General features: G+C 36.3%; 1 protein-coding gene across 1 annotated transcript; it reads right to left on the minus strand.

Moving 5' to 3' along the window:
• Nucleotides 1-2742: 2742 nt before the first annotated feature.
• On the minus strand, nt 2743-6148 carry LOC107678625 (arylsulfatase I-like). Its single transcript, XM_016473972.1, has 2 exons — nt 5805-6148; nt 2743-4135 (listed from the first exon to the last, which is right to left on the minus strand). Exons 1-2 carry the CDS (start codon nt 6086-6088, stop codon nt 2743-2745), a joined length of 1677 nt encoding a protein of 558 aa, XP_016329458.1. The 5' UTR covers nt 6089-6148.
• Between the last annotated feature and the right edge of the window lie 5933 nt (nt 6149-12081).

Genomic DNA, 12081 nt, shown 5'->3' on the forward strand with positions numbered 1-12081 from the left:
AAAAAAAAAAAATTATGACAGAAATATAATACTATTGTATACTAAAATGTAATTCTCAAAGTAGTAGAAGTAGCAGTAATATATTATAGGCCTATATATTCTAGGGTAGGAATGTAAAACAGGAGGGGAAAATAAAATGTATTTCATGGGGCTCTAAATTAAACAATAATTATCAAGGTAGAAGAAACATGTGGAGAGCATTTCCTTCCCCATTAATGGTAAATTACGGTGAATGGTGAACATTGTGTGACAAATATACATATTGTATGATATGGGGAAAAATATTATAATAATAGAGGCTGTTCCAAATCCTGCCGCACCACAGAGTGCCACTTATGCTGCAAAAGATTTACATTAATAGATTTATAGCTTGAATAAAGTCTAAAAATAGAAAATAAATAAATAGAATACTTCTTAGAATACTTACATTTTTTTAAAGAATTTCTATATGGCCAGGAGACAAACCAGTACAGTAAGCGTCTTAATAAAATGAAGTCAAGCTGTTAAGAATCAGAAGTCTCTCAGTCTCTGTTTAGAGTCTGACGCCCTCATCTGAGAGGCCCATTTCTCTGAAAGACACACACTTAACAAGCAGCCCTTTATACTGTCTCTGTGTGCAGCTATAGTGCAGACCCAGAAGGCCCCTAACCAGTATTTTTTTTTATAGGTAAACAGGCAATATGCTTTGCATATGTAAAAAAAAAAAACAAGATAAATAAATAAAAAAATGAAGAAATCAGCTATAGCATAGCAAGCCTAGCAAATGCACTATTATTAGTCCAGTAGTCTAAATAAAGAAATCTCAGGTGTCCACTAGAGGGCAATCAGTCCACTGGAAATTACAGTAGTCTCAGTACAAGAGAATTTGAGTCTTTTGAAAAAGATTATTTTATTTATGCAAAACACTTTTTGGTTTTGGTAACCAGAATAGGTCAAATCAGGTAGCAAACAAACATAAACAGTCACATACATGCTCAAAACAACTTAACAGATTAATTTTAGTCTCTTAGCTGATATTTTATATAAATCTGTGGCCTCACAGTGATTGTGACGTCACTATATTCGAACCCACTCTACAGCGGGACCAGGAATCACTGGACTCGACGTGATCCTTAAAGGGGTTGCACACCGATAAATGATATCATATTGAAATAAAATTTATGTTTTAATCAATATGGATTAATCTGACAGCAGAAATAAATGCAATATCATCCAGTCGGTGCATGTCTGCAACTTCTGCATGTCTCTGTATGAATGTTTCACACTGGCTCTGTAGTTTTGTCTACAAAAACATGATGGACATGAACTTCACTCACTTCCGAGCTTTTCACCGTTACATTTGAGAAAAACTACCATTAATCAAAATACACACAGAAACTCAAAGATCTTCACGACCAAACAAAGTTTGGTTTAATTTGAAAAAAAAAAAATTATGACAGAAATATAATACTATTGTATACTAAAATGTAATTCTCAAAGTAGTAGAAGTAGCAGTAATATATTATAGGCCTATATATTCTAGGGTAGGAATGTAAAACAGGAGGGGAAAATAAAATGTATTTCATGGGGCTCTAAATTAAACAATAATTATCAAGGTAGAAGAAACATGTGGAGAGCATTTCCTTCCCCATTAATGGTAAATTACGGTGAATGGTGAACATTGTGTGACAAATATACATATTGTATGATATGGGGAAAAATATTATAATAATAGAGGCTGTTCCAAATCCTGCCGCACCACAGAGTGCCACTTATGCTGCAAAAGATTTACATTAATAGATTTATAGCTTGAATAAAGTCTAAAAATAGAAAATAAATAAATAGAATACTTCTTAGAATACTTACATTTTTTTAAAGAATTTCTATATGGCCAGGAGACAAACCAGTACAGTAAGCGTCTTAATAAAATGAAGTCAAGCTGTTAAGAATCAGAAGTCTCTCAGTCTCTGTTTAGAGTCTGACGCCCTCATCTGAGAGGCCCATTTCTCTGAAAGACACACACTTAACAAGCAGCCCTTTATACTGTCTCTGTGTGCAGCTATAGTGCAGACCCAGAAGGCCCCTAACCAGTATTTTTTTTTATAGGTAAACAAGCAATATGCTTTGCATATGTTAAAAAAAAAAAAAACAAGATAAATAAATAAAAAAATGAAGAAATCAGCTATAGCATAGCAAGCCTAGCAAATGCACTATTATTAGTCCAGTAGTCTAAATAAAGAAATCTCAGGTGTCCACTAGAGGGCAATCAGTCCACTGGAAATTACAGTAGTCTCAGTACAAGAGAATTTGAGTCTTTTGAAAAAGATTATTTTATTTATGCAAAACACTTTTTGGTTTTGGTAACCAGAATAGGTCAAATCAGGTAGCAAACAAACATAAACAGTCACATACATGCTCAAAACAACTTAACAGATTAATTTTAGTCTCTTAGCTGATATTTTATATAAATATGAGGTGCAAGCACTGTACACCAAATCAGAGAGGATACAAAATCCATTCATTAATTCTTTCAACATTCATTGCACAGGGATTCAAGGTCACATTATCAGAAAACCGCAGGGGTCCAAATCTGCTCAAAGAAATGATGTGGATGATCAAAAACAGTAAGCAGAAACACATGCTTCAGTGAATGTGATCATGGGACTCTCCATACCAGGCAAATTCATAATCAGAGTCCCTAAAATAATAATGTGTTACTGTCAGCAGCATCTGTAATAGTCAGTTCTTGCAGGATGTGTTTGTTCAAATCCTGTTTGACATCATTCTAAAGTTAAGTCTTCTAAAAAATGATTTCATTTTGCAGAACTTCCGCTTTTGCTTCTTGACTTTTCTCTTACGAAGGTAAAACGCCTCCCAGTTTTCTTCATCTCCTTCCCAAGGAACCCAAGCCCCTCCGTTGCGTCTCGGATCGGCTCTGGGATCTTCTGCAGGGTAGCGCACCGGAACGGCGGTCCGGTTGTAGAACACTAACCGGGCCAGCAATTGCTTGACCACGTCTGGCCGGCGCTCTGCGAGATCATAACGCTCATACGGATCGTCCGCCACATTAAAGAGCCACAAGGATTTCTTCGCTTCCGTGTGCCGTTCCAAATTCCACCAAGATTCCGGAAAGTTTCCCAGCATCTGAGGTGGAACCCAGTCTCCATATCCAGGATTTCCGGTCAAGAGCTTCCAGTCTCCGACTCGAACCGCTGCCTGTACGGCCGTATTCCAGATCCCGTATCCGTTTTTTAAAGATCCATGCCTGGCGGCATTGTAGAGAGGATCGATATTATGTAGGATCTCCAAACGTGGAGACTCCTTCCTGCTACTAATGGTTTCCCACATATCATATCCATCAAGCCCGTCCATTCGGGAAACGTTCCCTCCTGCAAGTCCCACTAGCGTTGGGTACCAGTCGGTGATGTGAACCAGAGCTTTGCTAACTTTCTTCCTGCGTCTCAACAACGGACTATGGACGAATCCAATGCCACGGACGCCTCCTTCCCAATACGTTCCCTTTCTTCCCCGTAGAGGCCAATTGCTCCCGCCAAAGAGCGGCTGTCCGCCGTTATCCGTAGAAAAGATAATTACGCTGTTCTTATAGTAGCCATACTTTCGGAGCGCGTACGTCACGTTCCTTACCGCCTCATCTACGACCGAAACCATCCCGGCGTATTTCCGCCGAAACACATTTCCCATTTGTCGATACGGATAGATGTATTCCCTCGGCGACTGCAATGGCGTGTGCACGGCTTGGAAAGAGAGGAAAATGAAAAGAGGCTGGGATGAAGGATCGTGAGCGGCGAGGATTTTTCGGACTCTTTGCGCATACAAATGTGTGGAATAACGCCCTCCCTGACCCCACGCCACACGCTCGCCCTCGTGAAGGTCGTACCCGCAAATTCCCGGCCCGTCACATGACTTGTAGGTGTAATAATCCACGCTGCCCGTCAGAGAGCCGAAGTACGTGTGGAATCCGCGGCGGGTCGGCAGGCAATCGCGCTTGTAGAAGCCCAGGTGCCATTTGCCCACCATGTGCGTGGCATATCCCGCCTCCTGCAGCCGCTGCGGCAATGTCCGGAGGTCAAAGGGCAAACAGCTGGGCTGCCGAGAGCGGATTATCGAGTGCTGGAGACCCGTATGGATCTGATATCTAGAGTGGAAAGGGAAAGGAAAATAACTGGAACAGAACTCACAAACCCATCTCATCACAAGCACAGACATGGATTGATTGATTTCACACACTGTATTGCTATAGACATCAGAACTGCACTTAACTTAATTATTTACTTTGTGCATGTTTATTTTCATCCTCTTGTGCTTTTTGTATGTCTCTCATATTCCTTTTAAAGTGTACATTTAATTTCATTTTAATTTATTATTTTTACTGTTTTTTTTTTTATCTCTTTAAACCTTTTTATGATCCTTATTTTTTATACATTTTTATGTACAGCACTTTGAATTGTATGAAATGTACTATTAAATGAATTTACTTTGCCCTGTCTTGACTTTTCATAACCTGGACATTAGTTTATGACAATTTTCTGTAAAGCTGTTTTAAAACTATGTGTATTGTGAAAAGTGTTGTACAAATAAATTTGATTTGTCTTTATTAAATAAGTTCTTATGTTCTACCGTTAAATATTTATTGGCCAAAAATATTGCTCTTTTGTCACTGTTACTTTTGTCACAAGTAACAGTGATGTCAGATTTGTGAATGATTCACTTATTCGAGTGAGTTTTGTTCAAGAATCACTCAAGCTGATACACAAATGGGTCTGAATGATTAAAATGAAAAGAAAAATAATTTTCCACAAAAATGCATTGTTCAAACAGTGCTGTAAATTGTCTGTACATTATATATTTGATGATGATGGCCACAGCTTCCAATACTCCATAATTCTGTCAGGACCACTATCATCAAAGATGATTGACAATTAGCATACAGTTTGGATTGGCGGTATGGTTCTATTCTAGAATTAGTCTGATTCAAAGGAGAATCAGAAGGCTGAATCCTGACTGACAGATGAGGAGCTGGGGATGGAGAAGGGTAATTAGCTATTGAGCAATGCGAAAACTGCTGATAATACTGAGGGATCTTATATATGAATGCTTAGATAGGTGTCGTATTCCCATAGGTAGATGGGGATCAGCTGAGAGTCAGCTGATGCGAGCTTGACTAACGTGACCTGCCAGAACTAACGCTACGCTTGATTGTTTTCCAATAACGCATAATGCACCATTTTAATTAACAGGAAAGTAGTATATACAGTATATTTGACCAAATACACTGTTGTTGATGAGAATTACTCTTTTTTTTAAATGATCAGTAATTAGTTTACTTAAATCAGTATATCTCAACTTTGTTCACTCCAACGCCCCACATTGTCCACAACAATATTCAAAGGCCCCATGACTTTTCCAGTTGTTTTACTGGATAAGAATTCTTAAAAAACATTTTTCACATACAGTTTCTGATTAAATATTTTAGAGCTTGGCATAAAGTGTTTTCATAAAGTGCATAAAAATGCCCACAGGGTTATAAGGCGAGGAACATGACTTTTCCAGGTCTATACAAATCACATTATTTTAAGTCATCTTGAGGCCCCCTAGTGGGCCCCCTGCCTTGAGTGTTTCTGACATTGTAAATTGCTTTATTATAACAATATCACCCTTACAAAACCGTACTGTGGTGTACCGTGTTATGACCATGGTGCTTTTATCTTATTTACCACTCATTAGCATATTTATGTAGCAAAAATACCAAGTAAACGTCCACATACATGGTGCAAACAGCTGACAGAAGCGAGTGAGTGAGTTACCTGCCAGTGATGAATTGACTGCGGGAAGGAGTGCAGATGGGCTGGATGTAGTAGTTCTCCAGCTTCACTCCCTCAGCAGCCAGCTTGTCCAGTGTCGGTGTGTGGATGTCTCTGTTGTGGTAGCCGATGTCGTTGAAGCCTTGATCATCCGTCATGATGAAGATAATGTGCGGGCGCGGATGGTTGGGCTGCTCGACCTGGTTCGGACTCGTCCAGTCCTGGGACAGATAGCCCAGACTGAGCAAGCTCATCACGGAGAGCGCCGTCAGAGCAGCTGCTGTCATGGCAACGCGTTCAAGTGACTGCACGTGAGGAAAAAATCATGAATGATCGTCTAAACTGCAGATACGAGTGTAAAGTTTGCGTGAGGAGGCAGAGCGATGTATGTGCGCGCCGTGAGGGGTCTGACTATGTCTCAAAAACTAGTGAGCTCAGCTGCCTACCTAGAGTGCTTTTTTTCCCTGCACGTGCCCAAAACTGCTGCACGCGCCTACAGTGGCCAACAATGTCTAGTGAGATTAGTACTTTCACAGTATTTTTGCTATTCATGCCGACAAATGCTGCACACACACGATGGCGCACAGGCACCCTAAAGTGCACAATGCATTCCTGATGTTGCACACCAATATGATGCTCTCTAAAGTACGCTGTAAAATAAACAAATAAATAAATAACAAATAACGTGTAGGCTAATTCACGGTTTTAACAAATGTGTTTACCAGAACGTTACCTTGTATGGCTACTATTACTTTTTTAAAGTTTAACAGATATTTTACAGCCTTAAATGTACTATAGAAACGTATATTATAATGTTAATATATGAATTTACTAATTATAATTATACTAATTATAATATACTGATAAAAGATACTTTATACTTAATAATATACACAAAGTACCATCATGGTAACATGACACACACAAAAAAAAGGAAAAATAGAAAACATTTCAGCAATTCCAATGAGAAACCATTAAAATGTGAGGATTCTGGGAATGCCAATTTATACTTTTTTAAAATGTAAATTATAATTAAAATATATTACTTCTAAAATGTATTCTTTTTTAAAATAATGCACATTTGACAGAATTTTACTGTAAAATTACACTGTAGGAAAAAAGTCTAAGTATTAATTAGAAAATTAATAGTACAATTTCCATTAAGGACATTTCCTTCAACCCTAAAACACAATGCGTAATTCAAAATAAAACTCCTGTGAAAAATCAATATGGAAAATTCCTTATATTAACACTATAAGGCTGTATTTGTACAGATTTTTCGTAGAATGTACATGAAATGTGCCATAGATGCATTACAGTTTTTCACCACATAAAGTAAGGTAATTTAACCTTAATCAATTATTGTAGCATTTTCATATTTCGTTATCTTTTTTATATCTTATCTTTATCTTATCTTATCTTTCTTTCTTTGTTTACAGTGTACTACATTTTGTCTTTGATGCCCAAAAATGCTTTACATAACATTACTCCAATTTTTTTTTTTTTTTTTTTTGTATACATATGACATTTCTAAGTAAGCAGCTCACTAGGTTTTGACACAGAGCCACAGTTCAGTTTTCTGCTTTCTAGGACTGAGTCTTCAACGGCCCTTAAGTGCAACAAAGAGACATATTCAAGAGAGATATCTTCACTCAGTGTGTGATGCCTTGCCATTGTTTAAATGAATAGCCTATAAAATAAATGCATTACGCCAATGGCTTTCATCTGTGGTTTGGAGCCATTTGCACATAACTGTTGATTTATATTATCATTTTATCATCATGGACATATTATGACCTGACTACAGATGTATAGGAAGTACGATCATTTTTACAACCTGTTTATAAGCTCAGTAAATGGAAGACAGTCTTTAGATTTGCTCTTATTCGTTTGGTCAATGTTTTTTTATTAATCTCCAAACACAAGCTGAGGCCCCTAAGGATTCCTGCTATTAAAACATGCCGTAGGAGTATTTAGGGGGACCAGGGGTACAAACCGTGCTTGAACAGAGACAGCGTTTGTGCACACAAGAGCTCTTTTATTGGGACTTTGAGCGTTGTTATTATATATGAGCTGGCGCTCACTGGATTCACTGTGTGCACATCACCTGAAGCCACACACTCCGCTGATAAGATCTGAAAGAGAAACATATGTTTCTGCTCACATCTGTGTCCATTTAGCACCGGTGTCAACATATTGTGCAATGAAGTCAACGTTCTCTGTAAAATAAATGCTAAAAAGATGTTGTATGAATGCCAGAATGCTCCAGACCAACTATCACGTCATTTTGAGAGGAAATCAACATGCCTCGTGTGTCAAATCATACATTTTTAGCATTTTGTTCTTAATAAAAAAGTCAAACAATTGGATATTGAGAAAATGTTTAGGATTAAAGATTTTTTGATTGTGGATATTGAAGATGAAACTAAAGTGTTAATAAGAATCTGCACTTGAGTCAACAGGACTGGTCATGAATGAGTCATAATGAAAGGAATAGGTCATCCAAAAATGACAATTTGCTGAAAATGTATTCACCCCCAGGCCATCCAAGATGTGTTTGTTTCTTCGGGTGAACCGATTTGGAGAAATTTAGCATTACATCACAAGCTCACCAATGAATGGAGGAAGAGTTATTATGGATTATGGACTCATATTTTGGCCAGAAGTGACGGTTTAAAGTTAAAATAATGATGGACTTGTTTACAAACACGCAGCTTTTCACTTCACAAGATGTTAACTGATGGATTGAAGTCGTGTGGATTACTTGTGGATTATTGTGATGTTTTGATCAGCTGTTTGGCATTTAGCACCGGTGTCAACATATTGTGCAATGAAGTCAACATTCTCTGTAAAATAAATGCTAAAAAGATGTATGAATGCCAGAATGCTCCAGACCAACTATCACGTCATTTTGAGAGGAAATCAACATGCCTCGTGTGTCAAATCATACATTTTTAGCATTTTGTTCTTAATAAAGAAGTCAAACAATTGGATATTGAGAAAATGTTTAGGATTAAAGATTTTTTGATTGTGGATATTGAAGATGAAACTAAAGTGTTAATAAGAATCTGCACTTGAGTCAACAGGACTGGTCATGAATGAGTCATAATTAAAGGAATAGGTCATCCAAAAATGACAATTTGCTGAAAATGTATTCACCCCCAGGCCATCCAAGATGTGTTTGTTTCTTCGGGTGAACCGATTTGGAGAAATTTAGCATTACATCACAAGCTCACCAATGAATGGAGGAAGAGTTATTATGGATTATGGACTCATATTTTGGCCAGAAGTGACGGTTTAAAGTTAAAATAATGATGGACTTGTTTACAAACACGCAGCTTTTCACTTCACAAGACGTTAACTGATGGATTGAAGTCGTGTGGATTACTTGTGGATTATTGTGATGTTTTGATCAGCTGTTTGGACTCTCATTCTGACGGCACCCATTCACTGCAGAGTTTTATATTTGAATTTATAAAATTAAAATGAAATTGAATTCAACTGATTAAAAGTTTAACAAAAACAAACAAACAAAAACAATTACAGTGCAGTGCCAAAGAAATATACTTTATAAGAGTGATTCAAGTTTTCTCTCTTACTTAAAATATTTGGCAATGAAAATATCTTACATGAGTGAGTAAACATTACTTTCCCCAAAAAACAACAACAGCAAATCCACCTTAAATTTCTCTGATGTCAGTTTTAGCTCAAACCTCGGCATTCTGAGTTGCTGCCAAGCTGTTACTATCTTTAATGTTGGCTTTGCAGAACAAATGTACACAAGCACTTTTAGATCTCTCTATTAATAGAACAACTGCTCATAAATCTACTAAATATTATGTCTGGTATTTAAAAAAAAAAAGTGAGATATTTTTAAAAATCTGGCCTTTATGGGCAGTGACTGATTCCTTTGGTCACAGTCACCTGGTCTCGTTGACTCAGAGATTGTTCTGGGATGAATGTAGACATAACAAATCAAAGTAAATGATCACACACACACACAAAAATCTAATCGATTTATTCTATTTTTGTTATTCTTTACAGGCACGTTGTGGCTTATTGAGTGTTTTTTTTTTCTTTTCTTCTTCTTTTTAAAAAATAAATTACCTATATACCTATAAAACACATTCAACGTCATGTTTATTACAACAAACTAAAGAAAGTATTAATATGGGTAAATCTAGAGGTAAATATGCTTTTAAAAGTATTACATATTCGAACATGGCCAGAATGTGCGTGCGTTGAGACACAATGCAAATTTCAAATTCGTCTTAACACTAAAACTGTGCGCCTTTACACATACTACGGAAATTATATATCAGCACCCATAGAGACCAATTATTAACCTTTATTTATGTCAGCAGTAGTGGAGGGATGAATGATATATATATATATATATATATATAATATATCACAACCTCAAGCCCTCAGTGGATAACAGATTGTTGTTGTGAAACGTGTTTTATAATGGCCGTGTACTTAAATTATGTACTGGGATTATACGTTTATAATCTCACAGAGAAAATGTACTTCTACTGTTATTGTCACCTCTGAACATCATGTTCGTTAAACACATACTTTTTTGTAACTCCAAATCTGATTCCATTTTTTTCCCCTTCATGGCCTGAGAGAAAGTGAGAAGATGAAAGGAAATAATTAGAAGAGAAGCCAGCAGAGTCTGAGGAGATGTTGAATTTGGCGTTGCGAGAGTGTTATTAAAAACCCTTCCCCTCATACTAACACTAACTCTATTTAATCATCTACCACTTCCAGTAAAACGGCACACTTTTCATTTTCAAGCTTTCAAAGGATCTCAGGTTCTCATATTTACATATAGTCTGTTCAGAGAGGACTTTTTTTCAAACCTAATTTGGAAATGATTTTTATTTTCATGCTATGAGCAGCTTCTGAAACATGATGGTTTGAGTCCAGTCGTTTGTTTCTGCTTTTATAATCCTGTTTAAACCTGTTAATCCTATAAATCTGGTTTAGAGTATTACTGAGTATAGTGTGGATCTTGTCACCCTGTCCTGAAAGTGATTTTTGTGCATAAATGACCGATCACATCTGTTTTCATATAGAAGGTAAACAGCCAAGTTGTTATAGATCGAGAGGGGCCAGTAGTGAAAAGTGGGGCGGCTGTTAAGCAGTTTTCAGCAGAGGGTAGTTGTCAAAGAGAGGGATGTGAGCGGTGGGCAGACCTCTGAACAGCTACATTTGTGGAATGTGTGTTCGTTTTATATCCTGGGGAAACTGAATCTTGTTTTTGGATGAAACCTGAGAAAACGGTGCATACAGCACACGCTCACACAAGCAGAGCTTGACACTTGCAGACAACTCATCGAAACATCATGACTATGTTTGCAACAATATAGGAGAAACTATGAATATGCAAGGAGATCTATAGTACATTTCCGACTCCCATTCATTCTTCATTCAATCACCTGAGCCATAAATGCCTAGAGCAGAACCCATATATATAGTGCCCTTCAAAAGTTTGGGATCAGTAAGATTTTTTATGTTTTTAAAAAGAATATTTTGTGAAATATTATTGCAATTTAAAATCACAGTTTTCTATTTTAATATACTTTAAAATATAATTTATTCCTGTAAAGCAATGCTGAATTTTCAGCATCATTACTCAAGTCTTAAAAAGAATATTTTGTGAAATATTATTGCAATTTAAAATCACAGTTTTCTATTTTAATATACTTTAAAATATAATTTATTCCTGTAAAGCAATGCTGAATTTTCAGCATCATTACTCAAGTCTTAAAAAGAATATTTTGTGAAATATTATTGCAATTTAAAATCACAGTTTTCTATTTTAATATACTTTAAAATATAATTTATTCCTGTAAAGCAATGCTGAATTTTCAGCATCATTACTCAAGTCTTAAAAAGAATATTTTGTGAAATATTATTGCAATTTAAAATCACAGTTTTCTATTTTAATATACTTTAAAATATAATTTATTCCTGTAAAGCAATGCTGAATTTTCAGCATCATTACTCAAGTCTTAAAAAGAATATTTTGTGAAATATTATTGCAATTTAAAATCACAGCATTCTAATATGTTGATTTATTATCAATGTTGGAAACAGTTGTGTTAATTTTTTGGGGACCTGTGATACTTTTTCAGGATTCTAAAAAGAACAGTGTTTATTCAAAATAGAAATTTTGTGATACAATATACTATTCAGAAGTTTAGGGTCAGTACAATGTTTTGGGGACCTGTGATACTTTTTCAGGATTCTAAAAAGAACAGTGTTTATTCAA

The sequence above is a fragment of the Sinocyclocheilus anshuiensis genome, unplaced genomic scaffold (genome assembly GCF_001515605.1).
Source record: "Sinocyclocheilus anshuiensis isolate Anshui unplaced genomic scaffold, SAMN03320099.WGS_v1.1 scaffold877, whole genome shotgun sequence".
Classification (NCBI taxonomy): domain Eukaryota; kingdom Metazoa; phylum Chordata; class Actinopteri; order Cypriniformes; family Cyprinidae; genus Sinocyclocheilus; species Sinocyclocheilus anshuiensis.

Coding starts and splice junctions, on each gene's coding strand:
- LOC107678625 (XM_016473972.1), bottom strand. CDS start 6,088: ATGACAGCAGCTGCTCTGACGGCGCTCTCCGTGATGAGCTTGCTCAGT. Junction 4,136..5,804: donor AGTCAATTCATCACTGGCAG/GTAACTCACTCA, acceptor TTTCCACTCTAG/ATATCAGATCCATACGGGTC.